The 25,016-nt window shown below is 43.2% G+C and overlaps 2 protein-coding genes across 4 annotated transcripts in view; both read left to right on the forward strand.

The window, feature by feature from the left end:
* Sema5c (Semaphorin 5c) overlaps positions 1 to 17,056 on the forward strand; it is a 48,029-nt gene extending 30,973 nt beyond the window's left edge. For all 3 annotated transcript variants that reach the window (XM_087359666.1, XM_087359665.1, XM_022059684.2), the window contains exons 4-14: positions 4,493 to 4,700; positions 4,804 to 5,112; positions 5,825 to 6,024; positions 6,514 to 6,976; positions 7,058 to 7,271; positions 7,779 to 8,129; positions 8,435 to 8,812; positions 9,199 to 9,366; positions 9,864 to 10,031; positions 10,431 to 10,586; positions 11,205 to 17,056. In XM_087359666.1, coding sequence (XP_087215792.1) covers positions 4,493 to 4,700; positions 4,804 to 5,112; positions 5,825 to 6,024; positions 6,514 to 6,976; positions 7,058 to 7,271; positions 7,779 to 8,129; positions 8,435 to 8,812; positions 9,199 to 9,366; positions 9,864 to 10,031; positions 10,431 to 10,586; positions 11,205 to 11,653 — 3,064 coding nt within the window. In that variant the 3' untranslated portion in view covers positions 11,654 to 17,056. The remainder of the gene's footprint in view (positions 1 to 4,492; positions 4,701 to 4,803; positions 5,113 to 5,824; positions 6,025 to 6,513; positions 6,977 to 7,057; positions 7,272 to 7,778; positions 8,130 to 8,434; positions 8,813 to 9,198; positions 9,367 to 9,863; positions 10,032 to 10,430; positions 10,587 to 11,204) is intronic.
* A 627-nt stretch (positions 17,057 to 17,683) lies between these two features.
* ApepP (Aminopeptidase P) lies at positions 17,684 to 24,762 on the forward strand. The gene is made up of 13 exons (XM_087359668.1): positions 17,684 to 17,805; positions 17,899 to 18,043; positions 19,055 to 19,223; positions 19,751 to 19,987; positions 20,491 to 20,586; positions 20,739 to 20,935; positions 21,101 to 21,242; positions 22,023 to 22,149; positions 22,380 to 22,529; positions 22,920 to 23,049; positions 23,386 to 23,563; positions 23,738 to 23,913; positions 24,283 to 24,762. Exons 2-13 carry the CDS (start codon positions 17,924 to 17,926, stop codon positions 24,400 to 24,402), a joined length of 1,842 nt encoding a protein of 613 aa, XP_087215794.1. The 5' UTR covers positions 17,684 to 17,805; positions 17,899 to 17,923; the 3' UTR covers positions 24,403 to 24,762.
* Positions 24,763 to 25,016: the final 254 nt, after the last annotated feature.

Below are 25,016 nucleotides of genomic sequence, written 5' to 3' on the forward strand. Positions count from 1 at the left end.
GATTGCCCATGCAATTCTAATATTTTATCAAGTATGGCTTCCTCCGTTCATTTGGTACATTTGGAAACAGTTGATGTTCTGTCGGGAAGAGAGAGAACCCAGAACGTCGAATGTAGATCAAACTTGGCCCCAAAAGCAGGATCTGCCTTGCCTGAGAACAAGGAAGTGTCTGGTGCATCCTACGTCTTCCGACTCTGATGATGCTGGTTCTTGCAGACCTTTTGTGCGTCACGTCGCTGCATTCAGCGCCGTAAATCTTAAAGACACCTGCTAGAAAGCGTCTTCTCAGCATCCCTGTCGTGTGGGCTGTGCCTGGTTCTCGTCTCAACTACGATTATTTGAAAGCGTTCCTCTTTGTAGTTGGAATTGCGTACAAATCAGCTTTAAAGTGCCGAGGAAGGGCGGAGCGGAGTGTGGAGTCCTGATGTCGGGCGGGGTCCGTGCGAGGCGCGTCTTAACAGTGGTTGACCTTGCAACCTGAGGATGTAGACAGAGTCGTTTTCAGTTTCCGTATTTTGTTGTTTTAAACATATCAGGCCCTTATTAATTAGAAGTTATCTGAACTGTAAACACGTCAGAATATACCGAAATGTTTTCTGCGCTCGCGGATGGGGGCACAGCGCTCTTTCAGTTTGGATTTGCGGGCTTTATTTACTGAACTGAAAGTTGGCTGTGACGTGCATGTCAGCCGGATGGAAGGGAAGATGAATGATTGTCTTCTGGGATGTCGTTGGGGCGATGATACAGGCGGCAAGTATCTCTGAAACGTCGATAAACTTCTACCAAGCTACGCGGCGCAACATCCCAGAAGAAGATGCCATCTTCATTACGACTTTCTGGACGGACTATTGAAGAATATATTCAAGAGGTCATCTGACCTGAAAACGGGCAGTTACGCGAAGTGGCGTTAAACGTGCGTGTGTGTTCGCCGTCAGACGGGGCTCCTGAGCTCGGGACACGGATCCGGGATTCCTTTTAAAGGAATGCCAAGTGCAAATGTTTAAGTAAATATTTCCCGTTTGTGTACAAACACGTCTAATTGCAGAAGACCTGCCTGCCTCTCCACACAGAGTACAGCTCTGCCCATAAAACCTGCCACTTCAGCTGTGTCGGCTCGCAAGTGCCGTCGAGTTGCGGGGCGAGGTCGTGTCGACGCCAGAGCAGCGGCGGGTCTGGGCGGGGCCTCTACCCCGCCCCACTCGTACGCCGCTGAACCCGTTGTATTGTATGGGTGTGAAACCTGGTCCCTCGCCCTGGTGGAAGAATTCAGATTGAAGGTGTCTAGTTCAGGGTCATGAGGGATGATGGAATTTGCAGGCCTGTGATCAGTCAAGCAGGATGGGACAGGCGGGGCATGCAGCACGTTGTCAGTAAACCTGAAGGAAAGACACCCCTAAGCGGAGGAATTGTTCTGGGTCGGTTCAAGTGCACTTGTGGGTATCAGTAACTGTACAGAGCAGTGACGTTGCAGACTTGTTCACTCACGCCTTTCCACTCGCCATTCGTGGTCATCTTCAGATCTTGTTGGACGCAATAACTCCGCCAGTTCAAGTGGCGAGCAAAATATTTCTTATCTGCATTCGATCGGGCCAGATGGCCACTTCCTCCTCGTACCTAGGGCTTCGTACAGTCGCAGCGCCGGGAGCCCGCCGTCAAGGACAGCGGACTGTCCCCGTTGCATGAGACGAGAAACGTCGCTTGATTTTTCAGTCCTCTTTCCAACGAAACGCAGGTGATCGGGCGGTGGCTGCGCCCTGCCACCAAAGCGAGGGCAATGAAACGGCCGACATAAACACACAATTGTTTGGGGCGTGGTGCCTGTCCCTCCCTGTTTGCGTACTTGAATAGCGTGACAGGTTTACGTCGCCCTAACACTCAGACTTGAGTGCAGAGTAATATCCACCTGCGTTCGCAGACTCGATAATGGATGCGACTCTGAGTCACTTGCGTTTTTAAAGCCTGCGTGTCGTCGTCTTCTGTCTCGGTCTATTTACGAGGCGATGTGTTCATTCTCCTGCAGGCTGCATCTGACCGACACCTCACTTCATTCTGAACGCTGTTCACGCTTCGTTTGTTCATTCTGTGTGAACATTTGTGGCTCAGATGCGTGGCTGAGGGCCAGTGGGAACGTACGTCACTAGGGTTCGATTCTCGGCGGTCTGATCTCAACTACAGCTGCATTATGTTTGCCGCGAACCAGTTACTACTAGGACGATTAAATGAATTACGATCCCCTAGACAGGACTTGTAGCACGAATGGGGGGAAGTCCCGGCTACAAATCACTTTCAGCATTATTCTGGCCTGTTTTCGTGGTTTTCGTCAGACACTGCAGACGCCGCTTCCTTTCACATCCTTTCCAATTCATGACTATTCATCCTATTATTTGACGCTGTAAAATTGTAGCTGTCGACGTCATTTTTAAGTAAAAACAAAATACTACTAAGAAATGCGTACAAAATTGTCATCGAAAAGTCCGGGACCAAGAGATCCATGTGGAAATTGCAGGGTAAAAGCGGAAGGAACAAGGACTGGACTCAGCTGGCAGGACCCAGGCGACGCCCTCTGGCCTGCTGTAGTGGAGCGGGGTCCTGATTCAGAAGCTGGTAGTCGCTCAGCAAAGAGAACCCGAAGAATAATTACCACGTTCGGGAGATCGCTCCCCTGGACCGAGATGAGTCGCGGCTGCCTTCCGTTTGTCTGGTTTCGATAACGAGTATCGATACTTTATAACGAAGGCGCTCACTTGTCGTGACGCTGCTTCCATCTGTCGCCCGACCTCGTGTCTTCTGTGGGCAATGAACTGCGCAGAGCCACACCTGTTCGATCAAACGGAAATTTAACCCTTAATCAGAGCGGCAGACGAGCTGCAAAGTGGCAGGGAGCCCCTCTGCGCTAGGCACAAAGCGATGCCGAGTTCAGAAGCAGAAAACCAACTCTGGTTGCCGTGGTTACGTAGAATTTTGGTGCGCGTGGTCCAGCGAACTTCATGTTTCAGGGCGAATATCTACTCCTTCCTGCACCTGTCACGAAAATGTCTGAGAATTCAAGGAAACGCGAAGTTGCTTCATTAAAACGAGTCGCCTTGTTTACGATGCTGCTGAAAACCGCCGGTTTCCAGTCACGCCCTCGTGGCCTCACCCACGTGTCATTATCCTATGCTATTTCGTAGTTAGTGTTTTCTGTTATGCGGCGCATGGCGCGTGCTGGTGTTCGCTTGTTTCAATCCTGCCTTGAGCACTCGTTGCTGGTGCCACCTGGCGGCACAAACGTCAGCTTCAGTTAGGTTGGCGCAGCGGTAACAATCTCTAGGCACTCGTTCGAATCCCGGCCGGGTTACCATCTGTTTGGTTCAGTCGTCGCAAGAAGAACCAAGCCCAGCTTCTCGTTCACCTCCGAGGCTATCAGAGAATAATAGCGCGAGAAGACGTTTTATCGCAAAGCTCCAGGACCTCTGCATTAGCGGCTCTCGTACAGATTGGTATTCAAAGGGTTCTGTGTTCGGTCTCGACCACTGCCATCAATGTGATGACTAAACATCGGAAGACGGGAGTGTCTCCACCTCCCGAAACGTCTTGTATGTCTTGTCTTGTCTCTTGTTTAACTTGGACCCGCCACTGGAAATCTATTCAGTTGATGAACCTTGCCGCAGCGTTAAAGGTGTTTTTTCCCCGTGCACTACGTCACCTGATTATCCGAAACCCACACGTTCCAGACGCCTGAGTGTAAGCTATAAATCTCTGTTTCCAATAGCACCTTTTACCCTCGCGAACAAGTAATTTTTTTAGGTGGAGCGTAGTGCTGTATATTATTAGAACCGGACTTTAACAGTTATCGTAAATATGAGGCTGATGCAAACACGCTCGAGCAGAGAGCTGCGAGATTTGTTGTAATGATACGACGCTCACATCTTGTGTCTGCTGACATCCTCTATGTCAACACGGCCTTGCTATTACACAGTCTCCACGTTGCCTTGGTAAGTGTTCATGGCTTTGCATCGCTGGCGCGTCTGCATCTAGAAATATAAATTCAGTTGTAAAAATAAATTTCTTGCTACGAGCCTCCGCCCAACGCCTCGTACAGCGGTCGAGTTGAACTGCACGTGCGCATTTCTGTCATCCTCAAACAGTTTGTTCTTTTAAATTATATGAGTTTAAAAGAAACGTTGAAACTAATCCGGGGCCTCTCCAATACTTACCTACATTCGAGAAGAGTAAAATGTTTCAAAACGCTGGCGCTGTGGGCCGTAGCAGTGTTGCGGGCCATTGTGCTCCACCACGACTGCTTACTGCCACACCCTGCACTAAGACAGTTTCAATGCCTCCTCGAACCGAGGACCATGTCATTGTGGAGCCACCGCTTCGTCCGGTGGACACAGGGATGCTGGTGGGGCATTAACATGCATAAATGAAATTCCCCTGTGTCCAAGCACCAAACTTTTGGGGGTAAATAGTGACTGCTCCTTCCGAGACGACATCTGCTGTCTCCCCGCAGGGACACGCTGTACCGATTGTCGCTCAGCGGCCTAACGCAGCTGGAGAAGGCAACATGGCTGGCGCCACCCGACAAGGTGGAGCTGTGTCAGAACAAGGGCCAGGCCGAGGCGAGTTGTCACAACTTCGTGAAGGTGCTTCTGGCGAGCGGCAAGAGGATCTTCTCGTGTGGCACCAACGCCTTCTCGCCCCAGTGTTCCTGGAGGGCGGTGAGTGCCTCTCCCGCTAACTGACTGAATCATTGGCTGGCGATGTTGGGGCCGGTAATCCCTCGGAACTGAGTTCTAAAGCGTCGTTTCTGCCCAAGCACAGATAGAGAACGTGGACAGTGTCCTTCAGTGGGTCCGAGGGGTGGCGCGCTGCCCCTACAGCCCCGAAGCCAACGTCACCGCGCTGTTGACTGCCTCGGGGCACTACTTCATCGGGAGTCCCATGGACTTCTCCGGAGCCGATCCGGCGATATCCCGGAGCGTGGCTGGAGTCGGCGGCTCCACGACCCGGACGAAGCAGTTCGACAGCAAGTGGCTTAATGATCCGCAGTTCGTCGGCTCGTTCGAGACGTCGAGCTACGTCTACTTCTTGTTCCGGGAGAGTGCCGTGGAGTACATCAACTGTGGAAAGGTATGGCTCCTTCCTGACACCATGGCCTCAATGGCACTAAGTACACAGCTTAAGGGGCAGTGAACAGAAAGCAGATCGTTACTAGCAAAGGGCGCGCGCCATACTGAAAACCGTTTTATTAGACACACTTGTTCGTCGGGTATGCAAATTGAAAACTAAAACACAAGGCATACGCCTACGTGATTATGCTACATGGCATGCATAGCTGGCGGAGAAGTTGCCGCATCAGCAAGGCGAGTCTGCTTTATACATTCTGGTATTTCTTGGTCCCACGCGTTGCACTAACGAATTAGGAATTCCATATCAGGTGTTGAGGTCTGGTACCTCGGAATGATTTCAAGATGCAGAATCAACCTCGTCATGGTTGAGAAAGACTTTGGTGTTCGCATCATCCATACACACGCAGATACTGACAGAAATTATAATTGCGACCCGCTTGTACGTAGGTTCAACGGGTAGATTCCTCGCTTGGACATCTCCGTCGGAAGCACAGGACCTACCGATCGGGGACTCTCGCTTCGTATTCAGGAGGCCCCTGGTTCAAATCGCGGCCCGGAGACCGACTGTCCTCTCAGGTTTTTAGTAATGTCCCTCAAGCGCCCCTTTCTTTCCACAGGAAGATCATGTGTGTGTGAATCACGTGTTCCTGTTCTGCAAGCGTTGAATGTTGCACGCTTAAAAGGTATTTTTATTTAGGAGTGCGTTGTTGCAGATCGTCTACTCGCGCATTGCCCGCATTTGCAAGAATGACAGCGGAGGACAGCTGATGCTGAAGGATAGCTGGACCACTTTTGTGAAGGCTCGCCTGAATTGTTCAATTCCTGGAGAGTACCCTTTCTATTTCGACGAGATTCAGGGAATGGCGTACGTGGAGTCCGAGGAGATGGTGTACGCCACTTTCACCACCCCCACGTAAGTGAAGCCGACCGCAAGTATTGCTGAAGAAGTGGTCTTGTCTGATATCAGCAGGGGTGTTGCGTGGAAACTAACTCAGCAGAAGGCAAAGTCACGTCTTGCAGCAGGAAGACGTTGAGGCTGTGATACTGTTGACTACGTTCTTGTTCGGGGAGTTTTCAGGTTGTCATGGTAATGAGCATAACTGCCTTCTGGGGCATCCTACCTTCATTGTCAGGGTGGCTCGCTACCCTGATGATATTGCCAGTAAGCTCTTGAAACATCAGTCAATATCTACCAGATTGTATCGTGGATCCTCCACAGTTCACTGTTTCTGTTATTGGCATGGAAATGTTTCACTAAAATTTTACGTGCTACTGACATTTATTGTTCGTTGTATCATATTTAACTTTAATTTGCATTTCTGAAATGAGTATTTTCTTCTCATCTGGGTTTCAGGAGGCTTTTATTTGCATTGGTTGTAAATTAAAATTTTTGTTTCTATAGCAACAGCATCCCGGGATCAGCAATCTGTGCCTTCAACATGTCTTCAATAGCTGCTGCCTTCTCGGGCCCATTCAAACATCAGGAGCACCCTGGTTCAGCATGGGAACGCCATGTTTCACCACACAAGCGCCACTTTGAGTGCCAGTCAGATTCATCCCAGAGCCACGCCCATCAGTTACTGGACTCCAACCGGTACCAGTTGATGGACAGTGCGGTCCAACCGGCTACACTTAGCCCTCTGTACGTTGGACGTCTGGAGACTCTGACGCACATTTCTGTTGACGTGTTACCCACAAAACTGCACCGGGCTGTCCACGTGTTGTACGTGGCTACAGCCGATGGCCTAGTAAAGAAAATATCAGTTTTGCCACGAACGCAGGAGACGTGTGTCGTGGAGATATGGAAGCCATTTCCAGGAGACATCCCCGTTCCTATCAAAGCACTTCACTACCTCAAAGAGACAGTGAGTGAAAACGAAGCATCTTATGTCAGATAATGATGAGTTATGGATGTAACGTGAGGAGGTAACGTAATAATTTTTCAGGAGTCCGTTTACGTTGGCACGGAGGACAGTGTGATGCGCGTACCGGCACAGCATTGTGGCAGGTTGCACAGCCGAGTGGCTTGTCAGAACTCCATGGACCCTTACTGCGGATGGAATGAACTGAAAGAACAGTGCACGACCGCACCCAACCATGACGCGCTGTCAGGCTACTGGAAGCAGAGTGTCACACAGTGTCCTGTACTGATAGACCCCGGTGAGTGCCGCGCGTTAAACGTGAATTGTCCATACACATGACGCGCTGTTTCGTACATTTTAAATATTTATCGTCATGGCTTGTTCCAATTACAAGAATTAAAACTGTTCTTCTCTCTTCTCGTCATATGTTTTTGTGGCATCCTCATTGTTCCAGATACATTTTGGTATTTTCCACCCATCCACACATGGCTTTCCTTAGTGGTCTCTTCTCACTGAATTATCTGACAAAAATTTTGTATGCACTTTTAATCTCTCCAAAGCATGCAACAAATTATGGAGCACAACAAAACAATTCATAAATAAATCTACAGAAATAAGAATTAATAACAAGAAATGGGATCAATGTTTTCGCCAAGGTTCTACAAGAATCGGGTGATTATTTGAATAGATGGGGATGTGAAGGTGGGATTGTGTCGAACTTTGACACGCTGTGTGATGTTACGCAAATCTTGGCTGTGAACTTCCTTGACACTGGCCAGACCAAAGACGGATTTGTGTGTTGCAGTGGATGGTGGCTGGAGCAGCTGGTCAAGTTGGTTCCCCTGCTCTTACCAGTCGGACTCAGGTTCAGTCTCTGGAGTGGATCAGTGTCGTTGCCGAACCAGGCAGTGTAATAACCCGCCGCCTCAAAATGGTGGCGCGCCTTGCGCAGGAATTGCAATAGCTGTTACGAACTGTACAGTGCATGGTGGCTGGACTGCGTGGTCCAGTTGGTCTGCCTGTTCCCAGAGTTGTGGCTTAGCCGTGAAGACGCAGCGACGGACTTGTGGCAATCCTGCGCCAGCACATGGCGGGAGAGTGTGTGTCGGACAGGACCGCAATGAAATCTACTGTACTTCCAATCCGCCATGCCCGGGTATGCTTTATACTTGGTTTGAATCGCGTCTCCTGCCGCTCCCTCACATTAGACAATAGATGAAACGGCAAAAGCGCTGTATGGTTTACATACGGAATTATTTCTGGCTTTGCTTTGCTTTCAGTGTAGATACCTGTTGCTGATGTTCATCCAGAAATATAAACGAATCTTTCGTAGATGCTTTGATCCACCAAATTGTCACTTCAATAAGTCACTCACTTTTGAAAGATGCTTTGTGTTTGGAAATCAGTATGTAGGTATAATTTCTCTTGGTGGTATTCTCAAAAATTCTGTTGTTATTTCAGCAATGACTCCACAACCACGTGATGGTCAGTGGGGTTCATGGGGCCCATGGGATGAGTGTTCATCTCAGTGTGGGGGTGGATACAGAATACGCAGACGAAGGTGCGACAACCCTGCCCCACAGGATGGAGGCCAAGACTGCCAGGGTTGCCACTTGGACTATGAACAGTGCAACGCACACGCGTGTTCTGATGCTAAGCGGCTCTCTTCGTGGACACCGTGGCTGGCAACGAATGCCACAGCTACCGCTGCCGGGTACACGGAGAGGCGGTTCCGATTTTCTTGTCGGGCCCCTGTTGCTGATCCTGCATTCATTAAACTGGCCCAAGCAAAGGAGGAGGAGAGATTCTGTCAAGCTGATGGGAACTGTCTTCGCACAGGTGACCCATCCATTTTGTTTCCATATTTTTTTGTGTTTGTAGTAGTTCTTGATCTGTGAAAAAATAAAGCACGTTGTTGGGAGTGCATGTCTATCAGCACTGGTTCTTTCTGTGAATAGATTCTGATTGAACTTTACGGTGAAAACTGTCCAATCAACAGTCCCAATAAAAACTGTAATGTATGTTTCAGCCTAAATTAATACTTTCCTTCTGATCTGTGCTTCTGGCATTACAAGATCCATTCACTGCCAGCAGCTGAAATAAGCAGGAGTTTCTATGCGAAGGCCAATGGAAAATGGCAAAATAAATATTTTCTTTTATGTACATTATTAGTGGCATTCATATTCCAGCGATTAGTACAGAAATGTGCCCGTCTGTTTGCATAGGACGAGGAGACGCAGACGATATCTGGTCTGAGTGGTCCAACTGGTCCGATTGTTCTGTAGAATGTGGTGGTGGACACAGGCATCGGACTCGGACTTGTGAGGGTAGGGCCGACGAGTGCGAAGGGCCTTCACATATGTCTAGTAATTGCAACTCTGAGAAATGCAAAGGTTTGTATTGTTTTACATTTGCTCTTTTTGATGCCTTACTTACAAAATGTGTTCTTCATATTATAATTTAACTTGGCTTATTGACTCAAGTGTTAATTTTTTATTGTCCATTATATTTTCACAACTTGCATTATTAATGAATTATTAAAAAAGTAACTATGACAATTTTTTTTCATTCAACAGTGGAAATAAAAATAAATGTAAAATTTGGTTCTGTTATTTTGGCAATACTTGCATTTCTTTAAGTATTCTTCATGCTGAAAATATTTCAGATTTGAAAGAACTCTGATCATGTACATCTCTCTCACATGCAGTCTAATGGATGTAGCGTGCTCACTGTGCAGTAATGTGCGCCGACTTTCTGTAAAGAGTGCTGCTAACTAGTCATGTGTTCCAGCTGTGCGTAGTTGTGTTGGTCCAGCGATTAAGGTGTACGATGGAAGACGGGACGGTGCATTTCTGTGTCATGACCTTCGTTCTTTGTGTATGGTTTGCAGGAGAATGGAGCTGTTGGACTGAGTGGTCTGGCTGCTCTGTGACATGTGGTCAGGGGGTAAGGCGGCGCACTCGTCAGTGCCTCGGTGTCGGTAACCGTGGAGTCGCTGGCTCAGGGTGTGAAGGGCCAGCTACAGGAGAAGAGCCCTGTGAAGCCGTCAGCTGTGAATGTATGTAGTTGAAATGCAATATCGCATGGCTGCCCCCTTTGTACCAAGAAGAGCATATTTTATTGAGGCTTTTGAGATTTCATAAAGGATTTTGAGTATCAGTTCTAATTACAAGATAGGATGTACTACCCTCTTAATTTCTGTAACATAAAAGAAATACTGTTTTTCTGTGTCTGAAAAGAACTTTTCTTGAAGTTTAAGTTTTATGTGAGAACCGTCACTCCTTCTGAAAACCCTGGAATTCTTAGGTTTTGTACTGAGAATTATATTCTTTGTTCTTCCGAAGCCTTCTCCACTTCGGTTGTGCCATCTGTTTTTTCACACTACGAAACATGAAGTAAATTCTTTGTGGTGCGCAGACAACCTTTCCAGTTTGATTGGAGAAAACATTTGTTTCAGCATTGCTTGGTTGGGAACCGTGGTCGGTGTGGTCACTGTGTGACGACAATGCGGAACAACACCGACGCAGGAAGTGTCTGACAACAAATCCAGGGCCCCACTTTTGTCAAAGTCATGACCAAGAGACCAGAATGTGTGTATTTCCAGACGCAAATGGTTAGTACAGAAACAAAGTTGGTAAAACATAGGCATTGCAGAATTCCAAAGTTTCATATTTGTGTAGGATTTTAAAAGTTTCTCTGAAAGCATTTATTATGCCTTTCAGCACACTCTGTTTGTCTAATATGAGATTACATAAAATTTAGAACATAGGAAAGACGTAAAACAAATAATTTTATATTTATCATGATATTATTATTGTTGTGGTGGAGGCAGACCCATGTCTCTGTGAAACTGGCAACAACAAGCCGATTGTGCAGCTGGATGATACACGAGAGAATATGAAGCAGTGAAGCACTGAATAGATGGAGATAACCATCAGCTTATTTGTCTTGTCTTTTCATAATTATCAAACCATTCTTATTGCTTTTGGTTAAAATATGTGTGTGATGCATTATTCTGTTTAACTGATTTATAACCCATCCTGTCACATGCGATGGAATATGTATATTTCCATTGTCAGTTTCCGTTATAGCCGACCGTCTACGTGTACTGAGCAGCATTGAGTAGATCTGCTCACTTCATACGTTTTAACCTTGTTTTGCTGCTTCTGCAGTACTTCGTCAATTAGATAAGCTTATCGTAGCAGAAATTTGTTTAATCATTCTTTCCCAGATCTCAACCAACTTGGGGTTCGTAGTAGACCAGATCCAGACGGATCCATTGGACCTGTGCTGGGATGGAGTGCGGCATCATTTCTTTTTGGTTTGGCTCTGATGGGCACTGCGTGTTACCTGTACTTTCGCCGCCAGCGCCCAAGAATACCGGGCAGTCCGCACTATATTTCATCCAAGCAGAACCCGTATGTTACTGTCCCACTGAAGGATGTTGGAAGCCACCACACCAAACGTGCTCCGTCTTTCTCGTCTTCTACCAGTAGTAGTAATGGGACGGCGCCGGGAACCCATAAGTCTTCAAACGGAGGCACAGGTATCTCTATAGGGACACCCAAATTATTTGCTAAACCTCTTCTAGAATATGAAACTGCTACAATCAAAAGGAATAGTCATAATTTAGTAAATGGACATATTCGTGCAGATTTAGATCAGGACAAGTTTTTCTGAATGCCATTCCCGCAGGAAGGAATGCGACGGCCCACCTTCGTCTTCTCGAAAGTTGATTGTCAGACTTTAATTTTAAAACTGTTATCACGAAGAACATCTTTGGCTTGTGGGCAAAAGCATTGACATTTGAAAGTAGTTACAGTTATGGACAGAAAGACCGTGCAAGTGTAACGATGTGCTTGATGTGAACCAAGAGATGCTAAGAAAGGTGGTGATGATTCTGTTTTATGTTTGAGATGAAGGAATCTGTGTATCTGTAGAGTATTCAAGTGTGTGAATGGAATGAAGTGGGCGTTCAAGAGAAGCTGCACCACCGAAGAGAGAGAGCTGAATGACTGTATACACTCCATTCAATCCATGGAAGCAGTGAATGAATTTAATAAGATAGGAACTTGAATTGACGGAAGCCACGGCATGCTTTCTGTCTGAGACACCGAAGTGGGAAGCATATGAGCCGGTGGCTGGGTACTCGTGCCTCGTGTACAAATATTAATGTCTTTGTACAAAGAAATAATATTCCAATTCTTATTTGTGACTTTCAGGTGACAAGCTCACTGGTGCTAAACTGTTCAAGTTGAATTGAATTTAAGCTAGCGTAATAATGATAATGACTACTTTGAAAACAACTTCTGCAAATTTCAGGTTAACTCCAAAAGTGACAGCTTGTGTGAAGTGTTTTTTTACTGCGCTCTTGTGTATATTTTGTTACAAGTTCCTTCATGAAGTGCCTTAATCATTAAGTTTCAGAAAATGCAAGTCTCAACATAAGTCATGCATTCGTTAATATTATCGCTGTTTTCAAGAGAACAGTATTTGCATGTTACATTCGTTATGTATAATGTGGGGGGGGGGGGGGGGGGTGTTCCCCAAATGACTGAAACTGTATAGTTTTTTAAACTTTGTTTGTTATTATGACAGATACTGTTCTTTGGTATTTTACTTGTACTCAAATTGAAATATGATGTTGCTTTCTTCTCATAGAATGTGACTTAATAAGAATTTAGGTGTTTTTGAAATGCAGGAAATTACAAATGAAGTTAACGAGACTCATGAATATTGCTCTGGGTTTGTGGAAATGATAAAGCCATTGCCCTATTGTGATCCAGCTCAGTCCTGATATTTTCTTCATTGTAAGACAATTACAAGTAAAAGTTTCCTACCAAAACATCAAGAGGTACCTTATTCTGTAATGACAAAAGGATTTGTTGATGGCTCACCACTGGATGCAGTTCTGGGTATGCTGAACTGCATTGCGCAGGGAATATTATAAAATGTCAGCACCTGTAGAGTTCTGCTAGTTTCTTTTCCAGACATTGGTACCAACCAAATTACTAATTGACCATTGTTGTGTGCGCGCGCGCGCTCGCTCTAGGATGACTATTGGTTTCAGTGGGTCTCAGTTTAGGGAGTTTCATTTATTTCTGAGGATGGTAATATGTGGCTTCTTACTGGATCAGCGCTGGCAGTGGGACCATTCAGTGAAAACTGTTCACAGTGACTCGGTCATTTTCATGATGTGAAAATTGTGGTTGATACTGCGGTGATGGAAATGTTTTCTGTCGTTATCATAGGACTGTGAATTTCATGAAATTCGGCTACTGAGATCAGTGGGGAACACTGATGCCTGAATAAGATGATTCCACGACAGTGGTCAGTTGAATTTTGCTGATCAGAGAAGTTTAATTCTGAATTTTTGCTTACTTACGTAAAATATTGTCCTGAAACCTAGTGAAGTGTTGTGTGTCACTCTGTGGGTGTGTTCCAGAAACATCAATTTTTAATAATTTAGCAGTTTATTTTCAGGCAGTGAATAAGCTTGGTTGCACATGAATTTCTGGAAGTTCTAAATGGGTAAATGTTGTGTGCAATATTTTTAAGTTTATGCCAGGGGCAGTTGTCATGATGCGTCATCCTCGGTTCATGTGGTCTGAGCATTAGCATTTTCACTGTGCGTGCTGTATGTATGAATCGTTAACGAGTTTGTGGAGAGTGATATAAAGAGTGGCATAAACGGTGCTTTTATAATTTGACTGCAAACTGTATGGGCATTTGGCAATGCCTAATATATATATATCCAAAGTCTAAAATAGTTACTTAATACTTGTTCCAAAGCAATAATTATTTTAATGCTAAAGCTTTACATGTAAGATATTAAAACCTATCCAGCAGGCTATTAACCAAAAAGATATGTAATGTGTCATCCCAAAGTGTTTTAATGCATATGAATAACTGTGAAGACCACTTTGAATTTAAAAGTGGACAATGCTGAAGAATGTACATATTTAATTATCAGAGGAGATTAGAAACAGTTTCATATGTGGCTAAATGTTCCTATCCTGTGTGCAGGGACCACAACCACATTGGATTAACCTTGTGGGTGCCATTTGCAAGTTTTGTAGTTATGAACAGGTCAGGTTGTTGAAATTATCTTCACATGTTTTGACTGTGATAGTTCATTCTCAGATTCCTGTTGAGTCTTAAAATGTATCAATAATTAAAGCTTTGTCACCTCTTGGCAGTGAAAATATTCCCTGCTAATTTTTTCTCAAGGCAGTGTTAATGACAGTTGATATTTAAATACAGTTAATTAATTATCTACTTAGTGAGTACCTTAAACGCTTGATAAACAGAAGGTCGAAGCACACAAATATCTGATGCTTGCAGTGCTTAAAATTAAAAGCGAAATGTTATTCAAGGGTTTATAAGTTGTGGTGCCATGCGCAGAGCTGCTGTATGCTTCAGAAAATTAATTTTAACACAATTGGTAAGTGTAATTCCTTGTCAGGTTTTCTACCATGTTTGATGACGTGTTTATTTAAACTGAAATTAAGTCCTACATGTATTCAGTATCGTACTTTGTTATTTTTAAGTGGTGTGGTGGTGACAGGTTTTATTTTGATAATTTCTAATGTTGTGAATTAATAGTGGTCTTTGTGACATGTGTATAAAGTTGAATTTCTTTTCATGTAGAAAATTATCATAAGCTTCAGAATGATTTCTTGTCAAGAATCACGAATAATGCTGAAGATTTGCTTTCAAATAATGTTGGACTAGAAGAACTGGGGCTCATGTTGTCTCGGCTGCTCACAGAAGGGGGGGGGGGGGGGGGGGGGGGCTCGGCTCATTACTTGCTGTCCAAAACTAACATTTGTCCATTGTGCATGCATTGTGAGCAGTGAGCCCTTCCAACAGTGGAATATCATTTGACTGCTGACTGCCTCTTTTGCTGTCCTGTTATATAAAACCAGCCATAAAAAGATCTAGCCAAAATCACCGTTGCGGAGTACAGCAGGTGTCGAACCGACGCAGACAGATTCAGTATGGAGATGTCAAAGTGACAAACATTTGCATTTGAAGAAGTACAAGAAGTTTGCCATATAGATTTGACATTAGTGACTGCAATGGTAGAAGAAAATGTACGTGGCAATGGATATGAGAAAAACTGAAGCTTATTTAGCTGCATTTATTACCGAGGGCCACATAGCGATACTTAAACAGTATGCTGCATCTTCACATCCAATTCATTCAGGTCACATATGTTTTTGAGCATTTGAGGTGTCTGTTCTGATGACAGAACTCCGTGCTTTTCCTTCATATCAATAGTTTTCTAACAGAATAGTGCACTTAGGACTAAATTTATCTAACATAAGCTTAAAAACCTTAAAGCATAGAGATTCATCATTTTTTTCATAATTTTTATTCCTTTTTTGCAAGTCTAAATATGTTACCTCTCCCACTTAAAAATTAAAGGTTTGTGGTTCTGTTAATTTTATGCAAGAATTCCAGGGATTTGCAAAATAGTATGAATTTTGTATTTTATTAAATTATTATCTTGATACACGTGACACTAGTTCAGTGGGACATGTGCTGTGAGCTTCAGTTGAGTTATACAATACTCACTTTAGTGGAAAACATCTCCATGGGGGTTTAAAAGCAGATTCTTGGCATGGATAAATACAGTCTACAGTACTGACAGTGCACAAATGCATAACAACCACACTGCATTTCAAAATATCAGGAAGTTCTGTTCTGACACTGCATGGCGTTGCTAAGAACTCGGGGAAAGGGCCACATGTTGAGCTGGTAACTTTTCGTTTTGAATGTACATCAGTCAAAGAGCTAAGACCTCGGATCATGTTGTCAAAGTTGAAGTAATTTGTGTTTGAAGTATTTAGTATTTATCATGAAATAATTTTGATGCCCTATATTTTCACATTATGATTCATTTCTCTCTTTTAAGGCACATATCATCATGTATGGTACAGTTTGTTAATTTTAAAATCCTAATCCTTTATTCTTATGACAATAATAGTACATTAAAATATCTTCTTGGGTACTGAAATTATATTAAAGTGTATGACTAATAATTTTTGAGACTAATAGTGCACCAGACCTGGGGAATAAGTTCTTTTACTCACCCACTAATGCATTTGGTTGAGGCATTGTATTTTAGTCGGAATAATTTTAAATGTTTGTTTTAGACATGCATATTGAAATTATGATTGTGTTATAATGTTTAAAATTCTTTTGCATAGGATCATTTTCAGATCCTGTGGGTGTTTTATATACATATTTTATTTTTGTTTATGTGTGTCAAGTTTTCTCATTTCAGTCTTTCTGAAGATGTGCCATTGTAGCAAGTGTAAAGTGTGGCTTTCAGTTGTAAGCTCTAAAGGAGGTTTCATTTTAGGAAGTTGTAAGCATTGTTATGTTCATATTGGGAATATAATCTCTCCATAATATCAGGTATTTTGAAGGTGACTTCGGAAATTGACTGAAAGTGGAGACCATTTCTGTGCATAGTCAGCCCTTACTTAGGCAGCAAATTTCGAAGTTACATACATAACCTTAAAACTTAGAGGACATTAGACACACTAAAACACAACTTTCTGGTATCTGTTATAACAAAAGTTTATTTGTGATCAAGCGGTTAAATATTATAGTTTAAGATATTCACACATAACATAGGGTTTATTTCCTTTTTACAAAAGTTTCTATCGGTTCATATATGTAATTAACACGCACACTGCTTCATCATTAATAATTTTATTTGACATGTGTATTTTGTTTTCGTGTGCACTTATGTAGATACATATTTGTGGCCATGTAAAATTTTGTACCCCCTTTTTGTGAGGTGAATTTTTATGGTGTGCTGTCATGTGTTTTTAACAAATTAAGTTGTGCCACAGGTGAAGAAAGTTTGAAGAATGCTGCTGTAGAACACACTTGGGGCTTACAATTGAAGGCCACTCTTTAATGTCAGTCATCCAACAATACTCCATATGTAAATAACATTGTTGGCCATAATGCTGTGGCTCATATTGAGCTGTTTCATAATGTATAGTTTCAAACCATGCCATTACAGATGTACAGTATTTTGTTATTAAATTCATTTTGTATGTATACCTCGTCAATTCAGTAATTCCCTAAACCATCCTCTTTCGAGCTTATCACATCCTTTAGGTTCTGTGACCAATGATATTTTATTTAAAATGAGTAAAACTTTTTCTGATGCATGTACAGTTGTGTCAGTTGCATTATTGTTAATAACTTTTCCAAAGTCTGTGCCTTTGAGAGCTTGGGAACCAACTGTTTCCACCTTGAAGCCAATTAATGCCTTCTGTTAAAATTCCATATCTTGGCAGAGTCACAAGAAGCAACCCATACAAAAAATAATTTTGTTTCCCCTTTTTCATATTTAATTTCAGTTAAAAATTATGTGTGGAGACAAGAAAAGCCACAGCTGTAGTATTTTAGAAATGTTTTCAGATATAATTACTTATTTGGTTATGAGACCATACTTTGTCAGACTTAGAGGGACAAGTTGCCTAGTTGTGGATGAGAAAAACGCAAATTCACTTGTAGTTAAACCTACCAGAAATATTTTGGTTTCAAAATTATTCATTGAAACGCCAAAGTAAATATAAGTAGGAAGGACAGGAGATGACCAAACAGTAGCATACCTTATTATTGACTGAGCTATAGACGCTTACAAGAAGATGGCAGCACAATTATATTTTTTTCCAATCTGAGAATTGTACATGTGGAGGGGGCAGTAGTTCAGCAAGTCGTAAGCAGAAGAATGTGTCGGTGTTTTGTTATAGTTATTTTTATTAAATCATAATATTAAATCTAGTTCGCAAGAAGCAGGGGTAAATATTCAAGGAAGAAAATATTACAGTTTGTGTTATGAGGTGTCAGTGAACACATTTATGCAGTTTCTGTATCTTCTTTTTCTGCTACAGGTTTAGTAAACATCAAATTGATAGAATGTCTCGTGCAAGCAATTTGAGTAAGAGACTTCAGAAGCTGAGGTCGGCCATGAAAAATGTTATATGTGTGAGCGAGCCTCTACAAGCATATATTATTCCATCAGAAGATGCCCACCAGGTAAGTTTGATAAGTGGAAAATATAAGGCTTATTATCACTGATTTGATAAGAAGTGTAAGGCATTTAAGATAAGACTGATCATCATAGTCTGTCTACCTGTTAGTTGCTCTGTCAGGGGTTCCTAAAGTATCTGCTAGAATGAATTGTTTACAAGACAGTATTTTATGACACTGTTAATTGGCTTCATGCTGCTGTCTCAAAAAATGTAAACACAAATTTAAAACTGTTTTATCTTATCTTAGCTGTTTGCTTTTTGTTCCCATTAATGCCCACCTCCAACAAGTTTTAAGCTACTATAAATATTAATTTGCTTGTTTGTTGAGTCCCGCATAACTTGGAACCCAGCTACTAGCATGCAGCAATGACGTTTTGCGTTGTAACTAACTCATTTCCAGATTGTGTGCTTGGTGCTGCTGGAGTATGCTGGTATGATGGGTGGTCTCTCTACAATGAATGTCGTACATGAAACTAACTTGCACAGTGACACTGGAATGAGAAAGTGGGAGTGAATGTCATTGGAATTCGTGCACTGTGAAATAGACACATTATATTGATAGCTTTGACTGAAATGCTGTTATTTGCCAGCTTATTTATGTCTCTTTGTTTCTTAGAAAGTCATGTGAATTAGTAACAAATTACATCATTGGTTTATTTTTAAAACCTCTTGTAATTTAGTAGCATTTATACATTTCTTAACCAGAAGAGTTCAAGTCTTCCAGTGACAGTGATTTTAAAAAACTATATGCAGGGATTAAAGGTTTGTTAAACATTTTGAATGCCTTCTGGAAAATGTAATGATATACACATTGGCTTGAAAGTAAGTTGATAATATATCAGTCAGTCACAGAACATTTCTCATACCCACTTTTCCAGTACCGTATGTCTGTGGAAAGAAAGTGTTTTCTCTCGGGATCTTCACCAGATTGAATTTCTTGCGAACCTCTGTTCTGTTTGACACGTGCCCGCACGGTACTAACAGTGTGTGGCCCGCTTATTGTTGTGTCCCACAGAATGAGTACTTGGCCAACTGTGACCAGCGAAGAGCTTACATCTCTGGCTTCACTGGTTCTGCTGGAACTGCGGTCGTCACAGAAAATGAGGCGTGTATGTGGACAGATGGGCGGTACTTCCTGCAGGCTTCTGAAGAAATGGACAAGGACTGGACCCTTATGAAAGAAGGTGAACAGAAATACTTTATTAACGAGGTTAATGAAGAGGCAGTGCGGAGTTTGAAAGTGTCTTTTGACGTAAAGACCGTAATTACTGTGAGAGTTGTTTTAAAGAATGTCTTGTTTTGTGGACATTTAAAGAGAGTGTAGTGGTAGTGTAAGAACAGAAGTGGAATTTTATTTATTTATTGTAATCAGAGTCATCAATGTTAAAATGAATTAACAAACTTTAGATTGTTTCAAGAGTACAGACGACAGACCAGTCAGATTAATGTGTGGATGTGAATGGAATTTGAGTGTCCTTTCGCCTTACTGGCGGGAGAATTTAATAAATATAGGGAAGTTGGAAAGTACGGACTTGTCAGTCCCTGAACTGGCCTTTTCAGTCATTATAAATTGTTTGCTTCTGTTACTATTCAGTTAGGACACGTCAGACTTTCAAAAAGCTTGCCATAAGTGTTAGTAATATTTTCAGGGCCACACACGAACCTCTTTAACCTCCGACTGTTCTGTTGCTCTGAAACTCTGTCACTTTAGGCGTCTCTAGCACCCCAACACAGGCGGCGTGGCTGGTCAAAGCCTTGCCTTCAGGATCTCGCGTCGGTGCGGACCCAGACCTCGTGTCGTATAGCGCGTGGAAACCTCTCCAGACGCAGCTGCAGGTGGCGGGTCTCGCCCTGGTTCCCATTACCCCGAACCTCATCGACCTCATCTGGGAGGACAGGCCACCTGCCCCATGCAACATTATACAGCCTCTGTCTGTCAAGTACTCGGGTAAGCAGTGCGAGTTCTTGAATTTATTTGAAGATAATTTTTAATATTATTTCATGATGCTGTATCAACTCTGGACTTTTTGGGAAGGATGCCAGGCGAGGCAGTGGTCTGTCTGAACGTATCCCTCGTAGAAGCGAGACCGAGAATCTTGTCAGCATAAATGGTGGGATGCATACAACGCACAAAAATCACGGTCTGGTGTCCATGATGGAGGCAGATTCGGTCTCCAAAATGATGTGTGCTCTTTCTAATAGATGGCCAAGACGATGGGCAATGTCCAAAATAGCGTTCAAGCTTTTTGCAACATCAGAAGCCTTTAGACTTTCAAATTCATTATTCACTGAGCCTGTTGTTCTCCGCCGCGCAGTCCGAGCGACTGAAACCTCCATTCATAAATAAAGTGTTAAGTCACGTATTTAGTCCGATGTCCGATTTCTGGAAAGGGCCGCTCGTAATTTCTCTTGTTAATTTGAGGAGGTGCAATTATTTCTCTTTGATTTCAGGCAAAACAAGCAACGCCAAAGTGAATGAGGTACGAGCTGAAATGAAGGAAAAGGAAGCAAGGCTCCTGGTGGTCTCTGCCCTCGATGAAATTGCCTGTGAGTGAACCATTTCATGTTTGGGCGTGCGTTCGTCCTTGTATCTGCAGCAAAGTTTGTGCTTCATTTGTTAAAACAGTTGCAGTGTCCCATTATTTAGATCATTAGAACAACGGTCAGTGGAGATGCAGAATGCCAATTTTATGTTGCAGGGCTACTCAATTTGAGGGGCTCAGACATCGCGTACAACCCGGTCTTCTTTGCTTACGTGGTTGTCTCCATGAGCGAAGTTCACTTCTTTGTCGATGAAGCAAAACTCACGCCGGCGGTCTATAACCACTTCAACGAAGAAAACTTGCAAGTTGTTATTCGTCCGTACGAGAAGCTACAGTCATTTCTTACTGATCAGGTAAGACGTGATATGTTGCGTACTTTGTGACGTACAGCGTTAAATATTTTAATTCTTGAAAGTAAAACTGTGGCACTTTGAAGGAAGTGACTCATCAGGTTTGCGTTCTGGCCACTTTGCCCGATCGCAAAGTCGGTCTGACTATCGACCCAGGATCTTTTGTAGATTACAGGCCAAAACGGAAAAATTTGGGTCAGTCCAGACTCCAGCTACACTCTCTCAGCAGTTGTTCCAGAGAAGATCCGCGTAGGAGAGGTGACGCCTATCGCTGTCATGAAGGCTATAAAGAACGCTGTTGAAATCCAAGGTAAAAAATGAAACCTTAAACAAGAGGTTTTGAAATTTGGCTTTGACTTTTTGCTTTTGTAATTATATTTTCATGCATTTCATCAATATCTGTTTTACATAGACTCCGCGAGATGACGCTCGATGGTTTGTTGTAACAAGGCGTATTCTGCGCGTGTTTTTCAATTCAGTGAAACGAGGCATTGACGTTAGCTTTGTCCTAAGAAAGAAGCAAAAGGGCGTGAATTTTGTCTCCCACAGCGTTAAGTGTTTGACTGGTTCGGCAGATTGCCGGCGCTTCCGGAATGAACCGCACAAAAAGCTGCTGACCGCAGTCAGTGTGATGCGTTCGTGTGGATTAGCCGTGGTGTGAGTCAGACTTCTGTCCTTTCGAAATAGAAGTGATTTATGAAATTTTGTGCCAGAAGAGTAGGTATCTGTAAGGAGAGAGACAAGCACGCAAAAGAAAAATTCTGAAAGATGATTTTTATGTTTGCTGTTTCTAAAAGGAAGGATTTGTTGAGTAGTAATTTTGGGGACCAATGCTATTGATTATAATGTTAGCGACAGCAAAGAGTAGAAGATGAAGATCGACTAACGATTCTGTGGAGAATTGTGTTTTGTAGTGGAGACTATTCATGAATAATTTACTGTTTAAGTTTCCGCTCCCATTAGATGTTCCTTTCCGCGATTGTAATTATCCTACCGTTTACAGGAAGTAGATTCAGACCCAGCAACTTCCTGTCCACCTGACAACGGACTGGGTCTGGTTGTTGTGTTGACTAATGTTGATGCTGCGCAGGTATGGTCAATGCCCACATTCGGGACGCTGCGGCCGTCTGCTGCTACTTTGCGTGGCTTGAGAAGGAGGTTGTGAAGGGCGTTGTTACCGAGTGCTCGGGCGCAGAGAAGCTCGAACAGTTCAGGAGGTAAGTGTTCATCACTTGGATTTCAAGAACCACGTGCATCTTAGGAGGACGCACTTGATACCAGGTTGGTATGTGTTTTTCTAAATGTGCCAGTTTTGTGTCACGTGTGTGTAAGACCACCGCCTAAGGTCAGAGGTCTCGTTAAATTTCTTACCCAATATAAGCGACCTCAAGAATCAGAATCGTGTAGACGGTTGAGGAGAAGTGAAGCAGTCTTGTGCTTTTGCCAGGGAACAAGAAGACTTTGTGGGTCCGAGTTTTGCGACTATATCGTCCGTGGGACCTCATGCTGCTATCGTTCACTATGCGCCGTCCGCAGAGACAGATGCACAGATAACGACGCACGAAGTGTACCTGTGTGATTCTGGTGGTCAGTACAAGTAAGTCGATGTTACACGAACGTGTCCTATTTAAAAGTGCGTTTCAGAAACCATCTTTTGCATGTAACAGGGTTCGGAGTACCTGTCAAGCTTGTGTGGTGGACCTACACTACGTTTTTTAAATTTTGTTGGATTATTTGAAACTCGCTGACATAATCATTGTGGTCGGGGCATGAGCTCAAGGTCACGCCTGTTGACACCCCTTTCTACTGACACTAGTCTCTGTCCCTGGTCTGATTCATAGGTGGTGTTAACCAACGAATGCAATTCAGTGCATCAAGGCTGAAGGAACTTGCATAAAATTGAATGTAATTGGAAAATTACGCTACAGCCTATAGGTGACGAAGGAGATTAATTAGACAGAGTGAAATGATGACTTGTTTGTCTTAGGGACGGTACCACGGATATCACGAGAACCATCCATCTTGGAACGCCTTCGCAGTATGAGAAGGAGTGCTTCACACGAGTTTTTAAAGGACAGTGCTTCTTTGCTACGACTCTCTTCCCATCAAAGACCAAGGTAAATTGCAGACGTCTTCTGTGGATTTAAGGCAAGAGGGAAATGGAGTTCCCATAAGTTTTTAATTTGTAATGGGGTGTGCCCTCGCAGTGCATCGAGTAGCCCTCCGTGCATGGTCACCATCTTTTCATATATACGTGCAATCTGGTAAATTTAAACTTCGGAGTCTGCTTGTGCAACAAGAATGTCTGACAATTACTGCGCTACACTTCTTTGTTCTAAATGAATGTTACAGGTTGCAAACAAAGTTCTGTAACACTTTTCTCTTCCTTTGCACGCGAAGAGCAGATTTGTTTCCGTGCATCAGTGAGTTGTGATGTGCGCGCGCTGTTTCAGGGAAACTGTCTGGACTCCTTGGCTAGGAAGTTCCTGTGGGATGTAGGACTAGACTACATGCATGGAACTGGTCACGGCATTGGAATGTACCTGAACGTGCATGAGGGACCTATGGGAGTTTCATGGAAGGTCTATCCAAATGACCCTGGTCTTCAGGAAGGAATGTTCATTTCAGATGGTAAGAAATTGGGCGTTTGGTTTGACTTTGGTTTCAGTGATGTCATGAAACGACAAGAATACAGCGTTTTAAAAAGGGGTTTGTCGTCTTCTTAAAATGAGAGTCACTAATCCTTATTTATCTTGACAGCAAATTGTAGTAAGTGTTACACAACGTAATTTGTCTCAAATCCAGAACCTGGGTATTACGAAGACGGAAAATTTGGCTGTCGCATAGAAGACATTGTGCGAGTGGTTGCAGCCAAGCCACCTTACACGTTCAAAAACCGAACTTTCCTTACTTTTGAGAAAGTATCGTTGGTTCCAATCCAGACAAAAATGTTGGTGCCCGAAATCCTCACCGAAAACGAGGTAAGTGCCGCAGTAAACGTAGCGATATTAACGCAGAATAGCCGTGGGTCCACGTGATCTGGAAACATCGACCAGTTCAAGTCGTTAGTACCGAGCAGGTATCGAAGCGATGCCGCCATTTTATGAGGACTCGTGGCTAGTACGCAGCGACACATTTTGGTGTTTTAAAACACAGCGCATTCATAATTGCCACCAAGAGTTTTGACTGCGGTTATTTGACAAAATTTTATCCTTTTTATGAATGTTTTAAAGAATCGGGGTTTGCGCTCCTGTCTGTACCAAGTGGTCGCCAGGCACCGCAATATATTCAGCTGCAGGAAATCTTCGTACAGTCCGGTTGCTGATCGGAATTATTTTTTTGATTTGCAGATCAAACATTTGAATGAATATCACGGCCGATGCCGTGAGGTTGTGGGTCCGCTCCTTAAGAAGATGGGCCACCACGAGGCTTTAGAATGGCTCTACCGAGAAACTGAACCGATCGGCTAACATTATCAAGTTTTGTACATAAACAAAAGTGTTCTGGGCGACGGCTTGCGAGCCATTGGAAGTCGTTGACTGTGTTTATGCACGTGAGGATCACAGATTCCATGTGCAGATTTTTTATGTAGCAGTTTTTAGAATTTCAGTAGCCAGGATTTACATGATTATGGGTTTTCTAATTGCGCAAGAGTGGAAGAACTACGTTTGTCAGTGTAAGATTTCGGACTCTGAAGCCAAGCAGAGGATATCGGATACCACGAGTAACGCGGAGAAATGTGGAATCTGAATGTGTCTGCATTCTCAGATTCTTATTGTTAAATGAATGTCGTTCTTGCAATGGGAGATTAAAATATAATGTGCAAAATACCACGGAACAGAGATCTACATGACAGCTGATATTTGCTCAGCTGATCAAGACGTTCTTCTGTTTTCATTGCTGTCATCAAAAGAACCGGATGAATTCACTTCAACCGCACTCACTTTTGTACTATTTTAAAATTGGAACAGGTAACTTGTGCACAAATTTGGACGTTGCTAAAGATGAAAATTAGAAGCCGTCTCTTTGATGGCGTGATTGACCGTGGCTCCATTTTATTAGCGTTTTACTCATTTTGTATTGA

This window comes from Zootermopsis nevadensis, unplaced genomic scaffold (assembly GCF_977971745.1).
Source record: "Zootermopsis nevadensis isolate Lab colony 2312 unplaced genomic scaffold, Znev_1.0 Znev_ptg000032l, whole genome shotgun sequence".
NCBI classification, from domain to species: Eukaryota; Metazoa; Arthropoda; class Insecta; order Blattodea; family Termopsidae; genus Zootermopsis; species Zootermopsis nevadensis.

Coding starts and splice junctions, on each gene's coding strand:
- ApepP (XM_087359668.1), top strand. CDS start 17,924: ATGTCTCGTGCAAGCAATTTGAGTAAGAGACTTCAGAAGCTGAGGTCG. Junction 19,988..20,490: donor TCTGTCTGTCAAGTACTCGG/GTAAGCAGTGCG, acceptor CTTTGATTTCAG/GCAAAACAAGCAACGCCAAA. Junction 21,243..22,022: donor GAACGCTGTTGAAATCCAAG/GTAAAAAATGAA, acceptor GATGCTGCGCAG/GTATGGTCAATGCCCACATT.